Below are 19,209 nucleotides of genomic sequence, written 5' to 3'. Positions count from 1 at the left end.
ACCAACGCGAATATTCACCAAGTACCCTGTCAAAATATCCCGAAAAAAGCACCCGCCATCGGTACGGAAGGTCCGGTCAAAAGAGTCTCAAAAAAAGCCAACGCCGCTGTAATGCTCCCTACTTACCTGTTAATGAACAAACGAAACATTTATTCACGCAGGAGATCTAAAGATACAATGAAAGCCATCAATTTGTCATATATTTGGCTATTTTTTGAGACTCTTTTGACCGGACCTTCCATATCGATGCGGGTGCGTTTATTCGGGATATTTTGACAGGGTAAATGCGAATGGATGGCAGTGTCGGAGACAAATTGTATCAATGATAATATAAAATTATTGATATATTTGAATGCTCGATACTGAAACGTCAAACAGTCGCAGCGCTCCATATTGAACTTTGTAAGCATGCTCTTTCCCGGAAGCCAATACGAGCTTGATTGCCGAATATTCGCTGCGAATAATTTGCTTCGGTGTGTGGACCGCATTAAGCACGAATGTCTTTGTGTCAAAGGTTACTTTATAATTATTTAAATTTTATGAAATGCATTGGCGAACTCTATTATGCTATACTGATTTTTGAAAACGGCGAATTTGAATTTGAATTTTATACATTGTAAATGATTTTTATATTTTTACTACGCTTATAACAGCGATTTTGCCATATAATAGCGGTTTTTCCATGATTGTCTATGCTCAAAAAGTGTCGCTTAGATGCTTTCAAGTATTGACTAAAGAAATCTGACGTTTATCCAAGGTAAGCTGTCGTAATATAGAGCCAAGATAAGATAACATCTGCAATGTTGATTGAAATTTCTCTGATATGTAGATATGGAATATCTAAAAATATGTAAATTTGAAATATGAAATATCTCTATTGATCTGAAACCATTACTATTCTTGTATGGAGCAGATAAACAGTAAAATTTTGGATTGCGAGCATAATATGAATCGGTGTTTATATTCCAAAGCACTCGTATATCAAATTTTTAATTAGAATTTATTAAAAAAGTTTGTCCGTCTTGTAAAACACTCGCAGACTAAGTTACTCACAATCCAAAGTTTTTCTGTATTCACAAAACTAGTCATAAAAAGTCAAAGCGGAACCGTCAAAGCATCAATCCACGCAACAAACTCCAGATCGGCCGTATGTATGGCTGAAATTTGTCCGGACGAAACTCAAGACTAGTCTGAATCTCATCAATCAAAGTGAGGACTATTTCAAAGGAAACCGGAACCGAACCTAAAAAAAAATATCGGTTTTTTCGGTTCGGTATAATATGTTCAAACACACGCATCAACATCATCTTACTCCCCACTTCAGGTGTCATTCAGTTGTCGTAGGCGAAACACATCTTATGTCTTGGGTCTTGACCCTTGGACACACAGACTCTTGGGTCACTCACTTGGGTCTTGGGTTATGGGCAAGTACCATAAAATGTGCAGAATTATGGTAGAAATTGTGTTTTTTAATAGAAATAAAAACATTTAAAAATTATTAATCTCTCAGAGCTGAACCAAAAACTGGAAAAACCGTTATTTTTTTCGGAATGAAAACCGGTACTGATATATAGTTTTTTTACTTGAACTGGAACGAAAACCGAAACAAAAAAAAATAATGGTTCGATGCCCTGCTCGTGGTTATCAGAATAGCATATTCCGTGGTCCAATTGTTATATTATTTCCGTCTTGTTCTAGGCTACGGTCATTCGACTCCTTGCACCATAGGTGGTAAACTATTTACCATGTTTTACGCCACTGTGGGTATCCCTCTTGGTCTAGTCATGTTCCAGAGTATAGGAGAGAGAGTCAACATGTTAAGCAGGTAAAAGGAATTAATTCAACGCATCAACACATAAATTTCACTTTAAATAATCAATATACATCTAAGAACAGTATTTTTTTTAAGTTAAAAAATAAACTTACCTATTGACATACCTATTCTTTCTTTAATTTAAAAAATATCGATTTTGTTAAAATAAAATAATGTGTATAATTTGAATTTTAAATATTCAGATCGATACCTCTATACTCAAATCGATATAAATAAAAAGGATTTCAAGTTATATTAATTTATTTTTTGTAGAAAAATCAATGTTATTTAAATTAAAACCATGACTAGAAGACTGGTGAGCGACAGGGATTCTTGGGGCACCATGTGGTGTCTATATGCTCAAACTAAAGGGGGGAGATGGTCAATGAATATAAATTTATATACCATGAGCAGAAAGAAATTTGTTTTCCATCTTGGTGAAATATTTTTTGCATTTCAAGTACATACCTATTTAAATAATATTATCAACAATATTTCATTAATGTTAATAATTTATATTTTTATCGAAAAATAAGTTATTGTAATATGACAATTTAGAACAATTCCGACAACTCACCCATAGTTCACCAATCCCTGCTTGAAACCATTGATAATACACAAATTGGGAAAACCAAATATGAAGCGTCTAAAAGCAAACACCGATATGTCCAATATGCAATGTTAGTAGTAAATGACGTTTTGTGTTTTACTATTAAATTAATAGTTGTAACGATAGTTTAGTTTTTCCATCATATTGTATTTCCAATTAAGAATAATATGCATATTTTTATTTCAGAGTAAACCGATAATTATTGCAATAAATGTAAGCGAAATAAAATTACAGATACCGGCATTTGCATGTAACTATTTAACTTGTCGGTTTCTGCATGTCATTTCTGTGACATGCGGAACGCGGTGGCTACTGCAGTGTGGTTAGAAAATATGTGTTGAAAATTTAATTATGTTATATATTGAAATTATAAATAATTTCATTATTATAAGATTTCTGTTATTAAAAATATAAATATTTAGTAAAATCTGCAAATATAAAGAAATATGAAAAAGATAAAATTGTTTTGGTAAATATACTATTATTATTTATACGAATAACTGTGATTCAATGTAATAACGGATTTTTTTAAAGGTAGTATGCGTAAGCCATTCGCAAAACAAATACAGGAGGGATTGTTGAAAAGGAAAATGATGATTAAACCAATCGAAAATACCACACTCTGATATTAATACAAACAAAATTGAAAATATTTATTTTACATAGTTGACATACCAAATTGTATCTCGACGTATGTCTCAACTGAAACATAATTATACCAAAACAATAGAACTCAGGTTAACACAGAGGAATTAGCAAATTACAAATGTTATAATGTAACCAGGGCTTTTTTTGTCATGTAATGCGGTGGAACGGCGTTCCGGCACCTTTTTTAACGGTATTTTTAATGTTTCAAAAGATATTAGACGAAACAATGCTTGCGCTTACATAGTACCTACAAGTTAATTTTCCAGAATCATCTCATATGAAAAGACATATCCTGAAAAACTATCGTGTTTGATATGCATTTAATTTAATTGCCATTTCTTCAAGTGAATGTGAATGCGAATTTTCGCAAATGAATCTAATTACTACCCCAATAAGAGCGTTCGACCAAAACAGTTTCGGCACTTTTGTTCATTAAACTCGTCGGACCACCTTTGACACTTTTAGATCCTTCAAAATATGTTAATCGGTGGTTACTCAGTGGAATACATTCGGCCATAGATTCCTAACACTAAGAAAAGCAATCGAGACGATTTGCCAGACGACAGTTGGACTTAACTTTGGAAATCAAGGGGGGGCTGACAGGGCTCTAGCCTGGGGGATCGACCAGATAAGTGAGATAAACGCTCATCACAAATTTGCTAATTGTAAAAAAATCGCCTGCGCTAATTTCCTTCAGGCATATTAACATTTTTAAATATGTGGTTGTGTAATTGCATTTTTAGGTTAATGTTTGTTGATACATTGAATACCCTTAATTTTACCTCAAACACCATTTGAAAAATGCTGCTATAGAGCGTCACACTGTTAACCTTAACCTTAGTGATAGGTAGGGGGCCCGCCAAAGATCCTGGACTAGTTAGTTGTTGTATTTGTTTGTTTGCTTAATTTTTTATGTGCTTCGTGGCATATGAAAAGTGGTTTTAAATGATATTTGAATATAATTTTATATGGTAGGTAAGAAGTTTGGCAAAAAATGAGTTCCGGCACCTTTGTTTTTCAAAAAAAAAGCCCTGAGTATACCTAATATATAAATTTGAAATTTTGCAATTAAGATACGCTGATATTAATTTTTCTCTAATGAATTAAAATATAAAAATAGGTACTTATACAAGATAACAATAAAATACCCTTCTTGTTTCTTGTTCCAGTGATAATAGTTTATAAAATTAAAATAATAAAATGTATGTGTTTTTACGAATCCATGCTTATTTTCTGCTCTCTAGATACTCCATTAGTAGATTTTGATATATTTTGGATTAAGTCTGACATTATTAATTCTAATAATACAGCAAATTATCAACACTAACAACTGTCACTCTGAGAATAATTAAAATTAGCGACCGACGCCATTTGTAATTTTTATGCGCTCCCTGATTGGCGTGCTTAAATCCGTGCGAAATCATCCAGAATTTAAATAATCAATGCACGGGACTTATCGAATTCTGCATATCATATATAAGAGTTTAAACATTTTTTTTCATATGCTTTTGCCGGGTTTTGCAAGTTATATATCATTACATATTGTGTGAAATGACTTATAGTAGGTACATATACGTATTTTTTGTACGATTTTGACAAAATGTGGACCTATCGGGATTTGCTTTTAGACGCTTCATATCTAGTAATTATTTTTGTAGTTAAATAATGAAATAAAGTAGTGTGTTGATTTCTTTGTTTGTGCATGTGCAGTGTCATTATAAGATCGGTGAAGCGTTCCCTGAACTGCCGGCAAACAGGCGCATCGGAGCTAAACCTGATCTGTGTGGTCACTTTCTTGTCTTCCCTAATCATCGCCGGAGGAGCGGCGGCCTTCTCCCGCTTTGAAGGTTGGAGTTACTTCGACAGCGTGTACTACTGCTTTATAACGCTCACCACTATAGGTTGGTTGGTTTGTTTGTTTGTTTGTTTATTGCGTATCCATAAAAGTGTTAAGACTATTAGATGAATATTCATTTAAGTGGGCAGCACAGTGCACTATTGTCTATCACTAAGGCCTACCGCTCAATTTCCACGGACGCGCTTCCTGTACTGGCCGGGATCCGTCCTCTCGACCTGCATTTACAGGTACTCGGTGCATCCATGATGCTCGTCAAAGGTGAGAAGGCTTTAAAGGGGATTAAAATGAGAACCATTAATGTGCGCTTATTTTTAACTAGTATTGTAAAAAACACGGAAGAACAATAAAATTATTGACATTCAAGTTAATTGGCCCGCCAAACCACACTTTGTATTTGTCGGGCGTATCACATGAGCGTACCTTTGTATGTGTAGCATCATTTTTTAATGACTGGGAACCAGTGGCGTCCACAAAATGCTATTCTGAAGACCACCAGAGGAGCATTTTGTGGTAGGGCGCAATAATAATTTACCTTCTATAAAAAGACAATAACTTAAATGTGAAATGGCTGAAACGTCTTAACTTCCTCAGATGGTGAATTAAACCTTTCTTGGTTTATTTATTTTCACCATCATCGTCAGCCTGAATCTATCCACTGCTGGATGAAGGCCTCCAAGCTGATTCCATTTCTCTTGAGTCCTGTGTGTTGTGTTGCCACGTATTTCTTTTTTTATTTATTTTATTTCTCAAAAAAGTTTTAGATTAGAATCAGTAATCAGGAATTAGTAATGAAAATAGTTCTATTGACTTGCCAACATTTTTCAAAAATAGGAACTGGCGTTTTTGTTTCTAGAGTCCCCAATTTATTAATGGCGACGTATTTCTTAATAGCTTGTTCGGTCACACTAACTACTTGAACATAAACCATCATTTAAGCGGTTTTTTAATGAGCTTCATTTAATCCTATGCAAACTGAAAATCATATTTTGTTTTGTCATCACTAGGGCCCGGATTTGTATGCAACAAAAAACATGGTTATATGCATGCACGTATGCACTTAAAATCAATAAAATATGCACTAAAATCGAAGAAATATGCAGTTAAAAATTTACATTTTCTGTGGGAAAAAATTGTAAATACCCACTTTACCCAATATTACTGATAAAAAATCGAATAACTAGTTAATAATTTTTCAACATATAATACGATATCAGAACAAAAAACACAAACATAGAATATATTAATCAATTACAATTTTCAAAATAGTTTTTTCACAAGTACCTACAAATAATTGAATAATAAATGCAATGTAAATCAAACATAACTTAAAAAACAAAAACGACACACTTAACTATTCCTAAATACTATTTTCTGTTTTTGCTAGAAAAAAAATACATTATTTTTTTCAATATTATGCTCTGGCATTAAATTTTTCCGCATAGGTATCTGTCAGTATTTTGTTTATATGCGGAAAACTACCTCTCAACGTCCACTTGGGCAAACTTTAAATAATAGTGCCCGAGTTGACTTCACTTTTTACACTGATAAATCCACAGCTCGGAGATGGCATTAAAAATGCAAGTGCATCTAAACTATCTTTTTTCTTAACTTAGTTATATTTCGATAAAATAATTAAAAAAAAACTAAAATTATACATTCAAAAGCTCTAAAATATGCATTTATTTATGAAATATGCACTAATGTCTCAAATATGCTCTAACGTCTCAAATATGCATTTATATGCACAATAAAATTTATTTTTGGCTTCTGTATCTTTCAAAACAGATTTCTGTGCAACTCTCATAGCTGTGCATACACCCTAACAAAACATGCACTAGCATATAAATCCGGGCCCTAGTCATCACAGCACAGTTCTATTTCGTGAGTGATACACATATAAATAACAAAGACAAGTTGAGCAATGTCTTAAAAATGTAGATAGTGTTGCTTCTGATTAGAGGAGCCGCCAATGCTGGGAATGTCTCGAGAGCAGTTAATTACCCATGACTATGGTCGCGGAGAGAGATGATGTAGAGGGAAACCAAATATTGTAATAAGTAACAAAAGCTCATACAAAACTTCTTTAGTGAAGAGATCTTTCTTAGTCCGTCATAGCCCTTCCGCACAGCTCGGCGCACTGCCTAGTTAGGCGCAGGGCTATTTGTCGGATGTGTATTCGGCTGCCTGCATCTCTGGCAGGCAACACACCCAGTTGGGCTCTATTTATCGGGCCAATCTGTGCAGTCTCAGCTTGAGGTAGCACAGGTTGCAGGTCGGTTCTTTAGATGTACAAGACTTGATGATACGGCTGTATAGATGGCATTTGTTGTATTTTATAACCCCGCTAAAGTCCTGAAGTGGGAAGGAATCCCACCCCATAAACAGCCTATCATCAACCAGAGAGCGGAGCTTACTGCGGTATGTCTGGAAGTGACATCTCCCAGTACTAGGGTCTGCCTTGTGGCTGAGGCGGACTGACATTTAGTCTTCCTCAGTAAGTCCCGTCTGCTCCTTTGCAGACTGGTAAATGACTTCCTGAGTTGTATTTCATTTATGGACTCGGGCATGTGAATATTATAAACCGATGCCGCTTTTTACTTGTGAGTTCTGCTCGCAAACCGGCATCTGAGATTCCTAAGGCGCCAGCGAGGCGCTTGGCCTCATTTTCGGAAAGGGGGTCGACCATAATTTCCATTGTTTCTAAAAAAATATATTCTCTTATTATGAAACACCACATAACAATCATAATAACTAGCTGAACACTAATTTCAATGTATTTAACAACTTAGACAACAAAGAAACTAATTAACCTAAGTGATTATTTGTAATTAGACGAGAAATTATTAGTAAGATGAAGTTTGAATTACTCCACCAACAGTTAAAAAATATAGTTGAATTTAAAAAACAACAACCGGGTGATGATATCTGCTCTGTGATGGTGATCAGTGCGGTGCGGTATAGATTGTTTTCGCACCATGTTTTTCTGTTTCTCTAATGTAGTTTTCTCAACAAATGATGTCTTTGCAGGGTTCGGAGACATGGTCGCACTGCAGAAAGACAACGCCTTAAACCGAAAGCCGTCTTATGTAATGTTTGCGTTAATCTTCATCCTGTTTGGACTGGCCATTGTGGCTGCTTGTCTTAATTTACTGGTGCTACGATTTGTCACCATGAATACGGAGGACGAAAAACGAGACGAACAGCAGGCTATTCAGGTATTTTATCAATTTACTTTACCTATCCACAGAATTTTATACAGAATATACTTAGCGATTTCAAATATTGTCTGTTTCATAAATTTATAACCATAACAGCAGAGTTTCCACAAACTGGAGAATATAATAACAAACTTTTTTATGAGGGGTCGTTGTTGCCATTTATCCAATCTGTTGGGTCCTTGCTCTGGATCAAACACACGTTGAAAAGACTTTGCGGTCAATTAAGGAATCACACCTGCTAGTAAAACCTTTAAATGAATAAGTCTTCTAAGAATAAAGTTAAATGTAATAAATGTTTCTAAAATTGGATTAAGTTTGTATTGAAATTTCACTTTGATTGCACTCTTATTTTCGCCGGTTATAAACATGAATGTCTGAATGCAGGCTCTGCGCGGTGCGGTCAGATTAGAGGGAGACGTGATAACGGCTGATGGTGAAATTCTTCGAGGAGTGTCAAAAGGAACTAGACTCCCGGCCGATCCGAGGGAGAAAATGCCAGGTACATATTTATATACTAGTATTACAAAAAGGTGCGAGACAATCGGCAAACACAATAATGCTTTTAAATAATTTAGAATTTCTATCGAGCACCTCAGTCGATGGTACTAATTTTAATATAAATATGACGACATTCATGTTAAGTAGGTGCATAATGTAAATGTCACTTTTATCCTTACTTCTAGTGTTGCCATCTTTTTCTATACTGATTATACTACAAAGGCGTAAAAGTTATAGTATTTATGAAAAATATATAGTACGGGAAAATTTTTCGTATTTGAACTTCCCCCTGTTAAAAATATTGGACGTCAGATACGAGGTGTCAATGTTAGATCATCGCATGGTACTTTTTTTTACATTTCCAAGTTAAATTTTCGATTAACCATTTTGACTGTACACTTTTGATTTAAATTTTAACATGACAAAGGGGGTCCCGTCCCGCTGCCTTAATTTCCAATCTTTCGAAAAAATTGCGATGAGTTTCTTTAACATACATTATAGTCGCCACATATAGCCGCCACGAGACAAAGAGATCCAACGGTAAAACTGAGAGGTCCGATTACCCGCAGGCCGAAAAAAGGAGCTTTACTCGGGGAGGAGATGGTTTGTCCTTCTTGCTTCGACTGTCAACCCGGAAGGTCTACACGGCGCGAGCCCTTGCCGATAAGCATGGCCGACTTCCCTGGAGGGAAGTCGGCCCGCGAGATATTCGTTAAAATACGCCGCGTCCGCCATGCGTTTTTTTGCCGCATCTCACAGCTAAACTAGCCGCAATCATCTACAATCAGCGATGCTGCATCTGAGACCCACCAGATCCCACCAAGACGCCATCTCCGTAATCGCCGTATATAATCTTTTAGTTTAAACTATTATTTTTGAGAACAAAAAGCTACACAAAACCATCTTATAAATTTGTACTCAGTCTACCTATCTTTGCGGTCGTTTAGCGGAGGTATTTTATCGTAATCTTACGTAAATCCATCTTATCTGTCCATGAGAAATACTGCGTTTTTTGATGTAAGCGAAATACGAGAGCATTGTATCAGCTACCTTCTAGATTTACTTAGATTATAGACTATGGATCAAAATTATACGTATTTTGTAAACAGCACGACTAGGAACTGTTTTTAAAGTACGCAAATGTTTTACAGAGTCTACAAAATGAACGAAGACCTCAAGCAAACGTTTGTTGTAATGAATGCATCATTAAAGTGACAGATGAAGCAGCCATTTTGAATGACGTGTGACGTCAGATTGCTTACGTCACAAACAGTGCTATACACTGATACCAGATGGAAATCTCCCACAGGAGACTAGCTCAAAGGGCGGACCGAACCATCATATTTCCCAAAATACCACAGCCTACGTCCACTCTTCGCGGTGATCGCAACCCTCGGCCGAGCGGAACCCGTCTCCTTGAAATTCAAATTCGTCAAATTCCCGCCAAAACAGACGCGGTCTATCAAAAACGGCCGCTCGCGCTGCCACTAGTCAATCCGTCGGTAAAACAGGGAGCTTCCCGACCGACGGATAAAACAGGACGCCTCTAATCTGGCAGTTGGATCTGGATGGGCGCGAACGGTCTCTCTTGCCTGATACGTCGACCAGCCAGGATCTCTCTGACATCAACCGCCGAACCAACAGCATCAACCGCAAAATCTCTTCTCGCCTTCGCTCGCCTCGGACGCGAAGCCAAGCCAGCATTCCGGACAGCCCGCCAAAAAGACCACATCTGACATCGGCAGCACGCCAAGCCGCAAGCCCCGACCCTATCTCCCATCGGACAGCGAGCATCGCCTCGGATGCGAAGCCCCAGCAGCCAAGCCCGCGACACCACGTTGCAGCCCGCCAATTACCAACCGACCGCCAACGACGACAATAACCTGTATCTGTAACGACTACCCTGCAATACGATGAAATAAACCAGCCTTGACCAAATACCCCGTGCGTTTCTGTCCCCCACCCCCGCTTTGACCTTGACGTTATCACGGCCTGCCATCTCCGCTTCAGAGCGCTCAGAAGGCCGGTGATAAGTTGACGCCCATAGCGTGGGGCTTGTGGGCAGGATTGTGTCCACCGGAGCCAGCATCGACCCTGAGATACGCCAGCAGAGTGAGTACAACTGTGAACTTCCTCAAACAGTGACATTTGCGAGTACTCACTCTACCGGGGGAGAAACACACGGCCGGTAGTCACAATGTCAAATTGACCTTGTTTCGCGCGTGCAATCGCGACATCGAGACACGCGGCGATGCGTTTCTCGCAGCGGAAATGACGCACGAGATCGCGCGGAACGTACTCCCGCGAGTTCATTCGATGTAGAAAGCATAGCCAGACAATGCTGGGGGGCCGCGCAAAAAAACCGCGTGGTCCCGAAACCTGGAATTCAGCACACCAGTGGCGCCTGACAGAAGCAACAGCATGGACATCGGCTCCATCGCAAGACGTGACAGCAGCATCGTTATGTTCCTCCGACCAGCGGTATCATCCGTCGACCCTGGCCCACGGAGGAATACGTAAGATGTCATGGCCAACGGCGTCGCGACGCTACACGGAGATGCTCCGGCTACCGACGCCGACGCTCTTCGTGACCGACGTCACCCAGCACAGCGAGGTGCCAGCCAACGGCGCTTGTACCTCAAACCCAGGCGAAACATCTGCCACCAGCGCGGATGTCTCGCCTAGCATAACCACTAGCCTTATCAAGCCTAGCGAGTCTTAACGCACTGGAAGACGACACTCCTCGCAAAGACCCAAGGTCAAGCTTCAGTACCAAACCCCATAACCAGCCGCTTACCATTTGGCACCGGCGTTATCACGGAGTGCCCTGGCGCGACGCCCGGCACCTTCGTGATATACCTTACGGCAGACCGAGGTTGGTCGCCTGGTCTCTGGTTGCCCAACCGGCGGTGACCAGCAGATACATCAGACACCGCCTCAATCGCCGACGGCCCAAGGCTACATCGGATCTGCAACCTGAGGGACCAAGAAGACTGAAGCGGAAGCCAAGATTCCAGGGACACAGCAAGACCCCCAGCATTAATCGACAAACATCCGACGCCAGCGAGGATGTCATGCCCGCCTTAAAACTACGACACCTATGGCCAAACCGCTTCGACGCCTTGGACGTGCGAGAAGACGACGCTCAAGAACTCAAGGTCCCACTTCCAACACCAGACCCCATCACCAGACGTCTATTCTTGGAACCGGCGCTATCACGGAGTGTCCCTGACTGACATGTCTGACACCTCCGCGAAAACCTCACGAGGAAGCTGAGATTGGTGCCCTGGTCTCTAGTCACACAATGGCGGCGACTAGCAGGCGCAACAGGTCCCACCTCACTCTTCGACGGCCCAAGGATGCGATGAGCTGGTCGATTCGAGGGAACCACCATGTGGAAGTGGAAACCTCAGCAGTTTTGACACGAAAGAGCCTCAAGCACGCCAAGACCATCGGACGCGTCAAAGCCGCACAGAGGTGAACCGGCCCCCAAGGACAAGCGACGGTAGGCTGATGGAAAAGACGACGGTTCGGTCGTTTCCCGGAGAGGTCGTTTGATACCAGATGGAAATCTCCCACAGGAGACTACCTCAAAGGGCGGACTGAACCATCATATTTCCCAAAATACCACAGCCTACGTCCACTCTTCGCGGTGATCGCAACCCTCGGCCGAGCGGAACCCGTCTCCTTGAAATTCAAATTCGTCAAATTCCCGCCAAAACAGACGCGGTCTATCAAAAACGGCCGCTCGCGCCGCCACTAGTCAATCCGTCGGTAAAACAGGGAGCTTCCCGACCGACGGATAAAACAGGACGCCGCGAATCTGGCAGTTGGATCTGGATGGGCGCGAACGGTCTCTCTTGCCTGATACGTCGACCAGCCAGGATCTCTCTGACATCAACCGCCGAACCAACAGCATCAACCGCAAAATCTCTTCTCGCCTTCGCTCGCCTCGGACGCGAAGCCAAGCCAGCATTCCGGACAGCCCGCCAAAAAGACCACATCTGACATCGGCAGCACGCCAAGCCGCAAGCCCCGACCCTACCTCCCATCGGACAGCGAGCATCGCCTCGGATGCGAAGCCCCAGCAGTCAAGCCCGCGACACCACGTTGCAGCCCGCCAATTACCAACCGACCGCCAACGACGACAATAACCTGTATCTGTAACGACTACCCTGCAATACGATGAAATAAACCAGCCTTGACCAAATACCCCGTGCGTTTCTGTCCCCCACCCCCGCTTTGACCTTGACGTTATCACGGCCTGCTATCTCCGCTTCAGAGCGCTCAGAAGGCCGGTGATAACACTATATGGTGGAAAATCGGTTAAATAGCTTGTAAAGAATTTGGGAATCTCATACAAACGGCCCTTAGTTTATAATGGTAAACCCTTTCAAAGCGTCAATAATCCCCGCTTTAATACAATAGAGTGCGTCATGATTTCAAGTATTGATAAATCACAATAAATTTCAGCAAACATGTACAAATACAGACATCAAAAAAAATTTAAGTGTTCAACGGTGATTATGAACAGTCGTAATATTTTTATCGATTCTAAAAATAAACATTCGTTCCCTAATTATGTTAAAAAATGACGAACAAGACCGCGTTACACAAAAAACGTGTGACTTACGTTTCAGTCGCCATTTTGTTGACGTGTCGGCGCCGGGCAAGTGCGTCGATGACAGATGTTTAACACTTCAGTTTTAAGTTAATGCAAACGTAATCCCAGACCACTTAATAAATTATGAGAAATCCTTTTTACACCCCACTTGATAATAATAATGGTTTATTTTGATAACATGACAAGACACTATTCACAAAACAGAACACATAATCCACATAGTTTCGAATGTTATTAATATATCGTCACCGTTCAGGCAAAAGTCACCAACCCTGAAAATGGCAGTTTTGAGTTGAGTATGTCACCCGAAGCGTAAAATTATGTTCTTTAAGATGCAAAAGTCACCACGGTACATTAGTTAGTAAAATGTTGCTTAAATCCGAATTATTTGTTTTCCACTAAATGACTTTCGATAAAATCTTATCAAGCAAAAGTCATTATAGATGAATAGACATTGTTGACTCTATATCGACTTATATTATAAATTTCAACATCGTCTGAGATGTAAGTAGGTCATTTTAGTATTTTTGAAACGCTTGCATATTTTAATAGTTCACCTTTTCATGGTATTCTCTAAAGCATGGATACACTCATAACGGCACGTTACACCAATATTCCAGATACATGTGAAGAGTGCAACATCCTCAAAAGCAAAGTATATCTGTCTCTTGGCATTTGGCTGGATAACAGTGGATCGGTTTACCAATGTTCCTCTATTGTGATGTGACCATTTCTAGTCATCAACATACTTACAGCAAAAAAAATGTACATTTCTGGGACGTCTGTGTTGACCCACTTATGCATTCATGATTTCGGCGATGGTTCTTGTCTTCTAATGTCTTCTGTACAATAGTTATTTGTTTAGATTACGATTCTGTCCATTATATTTGAATTCAAAAAATGTTCAAAAAAATCTATTTTCTTTAGTGCTATCTGATAAATTTCTGTGCGGGCTGACTCCAGAAAAGAAATCATCAAATTCGTGAACAACCGGTATGAAAGGCCCAGTAGTCCACGAAGACAGATCGTCAACATTACTATTTACATTTGAATTAGATGCCGCGGCAGTAGCACTTTCTGACGGGGCACTGGAAGTATCTGAATCATCGTAGTACTCATTTTCACTCAACTCATAATCTGAATCAGGATCATGAATTGCTTCTCCCATTTCATCGCACAAATTAGCAGGGATATCCATTTTAAAATAATCACAAAATATGCTATCACAAAATGTTTTTAATTTTTCCGATACAGAAATTTTCGATTGTGTGTCACTTAATTCAATTCATTTAACATATCTTTTCTTTATAAATGATTGATAACTAAGGTAAATAAACCATTTTTGTCCGTTTTACCTAATAGTATAATCAGAAAATAGTATTTAAGAATGTTAATTAACGATAAACAAAGAGAAATATTAAATCGCGGATTCTTATATTTAAATTACACCTTGTTCAAATTATTTTCCGAAACTATTAACTCGCGGATAATATACTAGCAGATAGACGAATGAATGCAATCTCCAAAAGCATTCCTTTTGTAAAAATGTTTTGTAAATTCACTTTGATCAATGTAACTTTCGAATATTCTATTTAACAGTTTACACACCAAATAGTTTTTCAATCACTAAAAAACAATATAACATATTATATCGCGAACTCGTATGGTTACAAACGTGTCAGTCAAATGTCTTCGGCGCACATGCACTAAGAAGCGATACGACACTATATACCCGGCAAATTTGAATTGGCCCGATGACTGATATTTTTTTATCCAAGACACGCTCCCGATAAATATTTATTTAAATTAGATAGAACAAAAGCTTAGGCTATACATTGACAGATGTCAGGAGAAGGATGATTTCTGAATAAATTAAATCAATATTCGAATTTTTCGCGCCTGGCCGAAAGCAGTACTAGGCAAACGAAAATCGAAATGACTTTAGTCAGCTGACGCGCGGATGACTCGCGTGTATAGGCTGACAAAAGTCAGTTGCCGCGTAAGAAAGGTTAAAGTTACTATTATTGTAACTACCCCACCCTAACTATCTACTATATATTATTAAAATGTATGTTTTTATTAACTATATAAGCAATCTCCGAGATTTGAATTGCTAATGAGATAATCATCTATTTTATATAAATGAAAAGCTATAACAAAGTTAGTTATAGTGAAAGAACCTCTGAGCATCATCTCCTCAGTACAAGAGTATTTTATGTAATTATTTTGTAAAAAGTACACTGTTCTTCAGCATGTAATTATGTTTAATGGCTTGATTTTCAGGAGCGGGTCCCATTGTGCAATTCCCGGGTGAAGAAGATGACGCCGCGAGTGTTTGCAGTTGCCACTGTAATTGTTTTGGACAGCAGAAGTATGTATTTTTCTCTTTTAACTAGTTAAAAATTCAGTTTTGTTTTTCATTTTCCATATTAGGACGGTTCGCCGTAGATATATAGTCAAATTTTTCTGCTTTAGGATCAAAAGAAATATCAAATCGATCTCAGAAGTCACCTATTCACCTTGCCCATGCCCATAAATAAAAAGGACCTTTGAAGGAACCGATCGGATATTTGACATACATTCATGGATGTGAAGAGCTTTCTCGTTGAATGGCGTTTTGTCTTCATTTGAGTTTGTGTTTATCTCGCATTTAATCTTATCTTTTCTAGGATAACTCAATATCACGATCCGCTCTCGCCGATACCTCCGGCCACTGCGAAGGCTGTCCCGTCGTCGACGGCTAAACCCGCCGCCAAGCGGAACGGCGGTAGGTCATCTGGCGGGGGACTTCTCGACAAGATGCCGCGCTACATTGAAAAATCGTCCGCCAAGAATCACTCGCAGACCTTGAGGCTCAATTCGGCGTCCGGATATCTGTACATGAACGCTAAGAGTTCTGATTTCCAAATAGACTCTGAAGATTTCAAGGAAATGGTCCGCAAGCGGAGACAACAGCTCTTAGATAAGAGCCGGAATGCATTCAACTACGACACTTTCAGGTATAACAACAACAATGATAATCATCGTACGAGTAAATTGTCCTCTTCGCCCGGTGCCTTTGAAGCGCGGCGCATGAGCACGCAGATATATGGGAGCAGACGGAGCTCTTTCTACTCCATCGATGGCAGATCGGAGAACGAGAAGAGAAGCCACGACCCCCTGGTGGACGACTCCTCCAGAGAAGATCCTTCCGCCTACTCCAAAAGGAAAATCATGCGAAACGTTGACAGGAATATACCGATGCCGAAGAACTCGAAAAAGAGCAGACGTCCTGATAATTACTTCTATGATGAGACTGATTTTCGTTTAGAAGACAATATGCTTCTGGATTCGTCTGCTGTCTTTACGAAACGTAGAAAATCAAATAAACGCGATGATATCGAGTTCGATGATTCGGTGTGCGTCTACGGGAAAGGCGGCAAGAGAGAGTATTCTTGGAATGTCAATGGAAAAAATGCTCACAGAGGACATCATCCCGGAGATCCCGTCGACCAGGTGTCCAACGATGGAAGCTTCGGTTATTATTTAACTGAAGAAGATGGAAACGACAGTAGATTTATTAACGATACTCTGACATTTGTTCAACCTCCCCATCGCGCGAGCGTCTAGTGCTGGATCTCTGTCACTTTTTTGGCTTTGAGTTCATCAAGACCGATGCCCATCGGTAAAACATAATAATTCTACTGATAACGAATTGAAATGAAACACAACCAATTTGCTACTCTGCATAGTACATCAGCTTCCATATTGAAATTTTGTTCTCCTATAGTTTAGCTAAAATGCAAATAACAGTATATTATGTACTGTAACAAATTTTTATTTGGTTGATCATCATCTTAAATTAATACATACAAATTTATTGTAATCTGAACCTTCAAAGAAAATAATACTTTTGGGGTACCTATAAAATTATTAATCATTAATTAATTAATATCTGTGTACCTGTCTACCTAATGCCTCTCTTGTAACTAGGTACTCGATTTTTGATAAAATAATACATACCTGGTATAACTCATAGGTACCTTGTTAACTCAAGTAAGTAGGTACCTATGGATAATTTAATATATTCCAATTTTGTTTCCTTCAATATTGAATTACTGAGGTTTTCCTGTAGTTAACAGTTTTAACACAAATTATGGCAGAAAAGATGGATTTGAAAGAATATAATTATGTTTTCAAAAATGTCGAAATTGAATGATAGATTGTAAAAAAACAGATCATACATAATGTTTGCAAAACATTTTGCAAGGAAAATAAATTTCTAATGCAATTCATCTGTAATGAATACAAGCTGTCCGCAAGACTTAGAGAGACGGCTGGCTCTGCTAGTCGGTAATGAATATGGCAGAATTGATTGTAGCGGTATCATCGATGCAAAGTACTATGCGTATATAAATAATTAACCAAATTCTGTTTGTCAAAATCTTGTCATCGATAAAAATTAAGTGACAGGACTAATTAATAATTATTGTTAAGTGATACAGTGCTTAGTTAAGTGAAGCTTAAAACAATTTTTTAAGTATGCTTTTTCGATTTTTAATATTCATAGTGATCATAGTGCACAATTTTTTGAGTCAAATTACCATGATTCAGCCCGACCGATTTTATATGATGGGCAGAGGACATAATTATTCCAAATATTCAACATATTATAGGGTTGTAAAAAAATGTGTTAAATTTTAGCATACATCTTATTACTTGAGCCATAAGTGCAAATAATTCAATGAAATCAGTTAATCTATAAACATTTAATTTCTCAAAAAGTTGTGCATATTTTTATTAATATAATAATTATTACATTTTAAATTAATTACTCGCGATTTTCAAACAATTATAATATCTAAGTAGGTATGGTATGTACATATAAATAAAGAAGAAGAAAAAACAACGCTTTGTGAATATACATTGGACCAATTTAATAGATATGTAAATAGTATTAGTAGGTAATTCATAACTGATTTGAGGAATTCCGAATTAAGAAATTTAATAACCGGTAGCATTTCGACCAATCAAAATATTCCAATGGCGTTCCAGTCATTAAATAGTATCCATTAGGAACCTAAAAAATGTTCATTTGACATTTTTGAACCGTGATTGTTTCACGGTGGACATAATATTATTATTGTGCATTTTTGGTGGACTTTCTTTTCACTTTTCATAATTCTAGTTACTAATGATGGTAAAATTATTACAAACTAAATAGGTATATTTTATGATTTGTTTCTTCCTCATAACTGTTTTAATGATTACTGGGTTTCCAATTCTATATCAAATAATTTAAAATCTCTGTCAATTTCATTACAGAGTAACAGTATGATTTTATTTATGTGACTTAGGCCGCTGCGAACGAAAACAGCACTTTCAATTCTTCTAAAATGTTTACAAGTCAGTCAAAATGTATAACCTATTTATTTGTGTTTCCAGATCGCTCATTTGTTCAATGCGACTGACTGCTTGAATCAAAATAAATATATGCGATCATCGCATTGCAATATTTTGATAGTCGCATAAAAAAATTTAAATTGAAACTTATGCGATTCTCGCATAAGTAAAATCACCACAATCACCACTAAGATAACCCGTCTCCTTCAAGATGTACTAATAGTAAATAATATCATTGATTTATGAAGTAAATGGGATCCGTTATTATACAGTAGATTGTACAACCTCAGTTATCCAGATTTCTTTTTGATCATCGTCAGTTTCGTATGATTATAATAAATAAGTACTTACAATTTAAAATACCTACATACTTAATTAGTAAAAAAAAATAATTCTTCAAAAATGTACCTATATTAAAAAGGTTTATTCTGGAAGTAAAATAGGTGCTAATTAGGTATGTCTTTTTTGATTATCCGGATTTATCTTCATCCCCAATTAGTCCGGATAATCGAGGTTTTCTGTATAATGTGATCCAAAATGTCCATTTCTAGCATTGAC

The 19,209-nt window shown here is 38.3% G+C and overlaps 1 protein-coding gene across 1 annotated transcript in view; it reads left to right on the top strand.

Annotated features, from left to right (window-relative positions):
• The window catches only part of LOC147067543 (uncharacterized), a 31,350-nt gene extending 13,603 nt beyond the window's left edge, over window positions 1–17,747 (top strand). Inside the window, exons 5-10 of the mRNA XM_085954423.1 lie at window positions 1,699–1,825; window positions 4,782–4,972; window positions 7,957–8,144; window positions 8,532–8,646; window positions 15,553–15,640; window positions 15,939–17,747. Coding sequence (XP_085810549.1) covers window positions 1,699–1,825; window positions 4,782–4,972; window positions 7,957–8,144; window positions 8,532–8,646; window positions 15,553–15,640; window positions 15,939–16,878 — 1,649 coding nt within the window. The 3' untranslated portion in view covers window positions 16,879–17,747. The remainder of the gene's footprint in view (window positions 1–1,698; window positions 1,826–4,781; window positions 4,973–7,956; window positions 8,145–8,531; window positions 8,647–15,552; window positions 15,641–15,938) is intronic.
• The last annotated feature ends 1,462 nt before the right edge of the window (window positions 17,748–19,209 follow it).

This window comes from Rhyacophila brunnea, unplaced genomic scaffold (genome assembly GCF_057557595.1).
Source record: "Rhyacophila brunnea isolate RB1 unplaced genomic scaffold, BYU_Rbru_1.0 scaffold_4, whole genome shotgun sequence".
Classification (NCBI taxonomy): Eukaryota; Metazoa; Arthropoda; class Insecta; order Trichoptera; family Rhyacophilidae; genus Rhyacophila; species Rhyacophila brunnea.
This window is presented reverse-complemented; position numbering and strand designations above follow the sequence as displayed.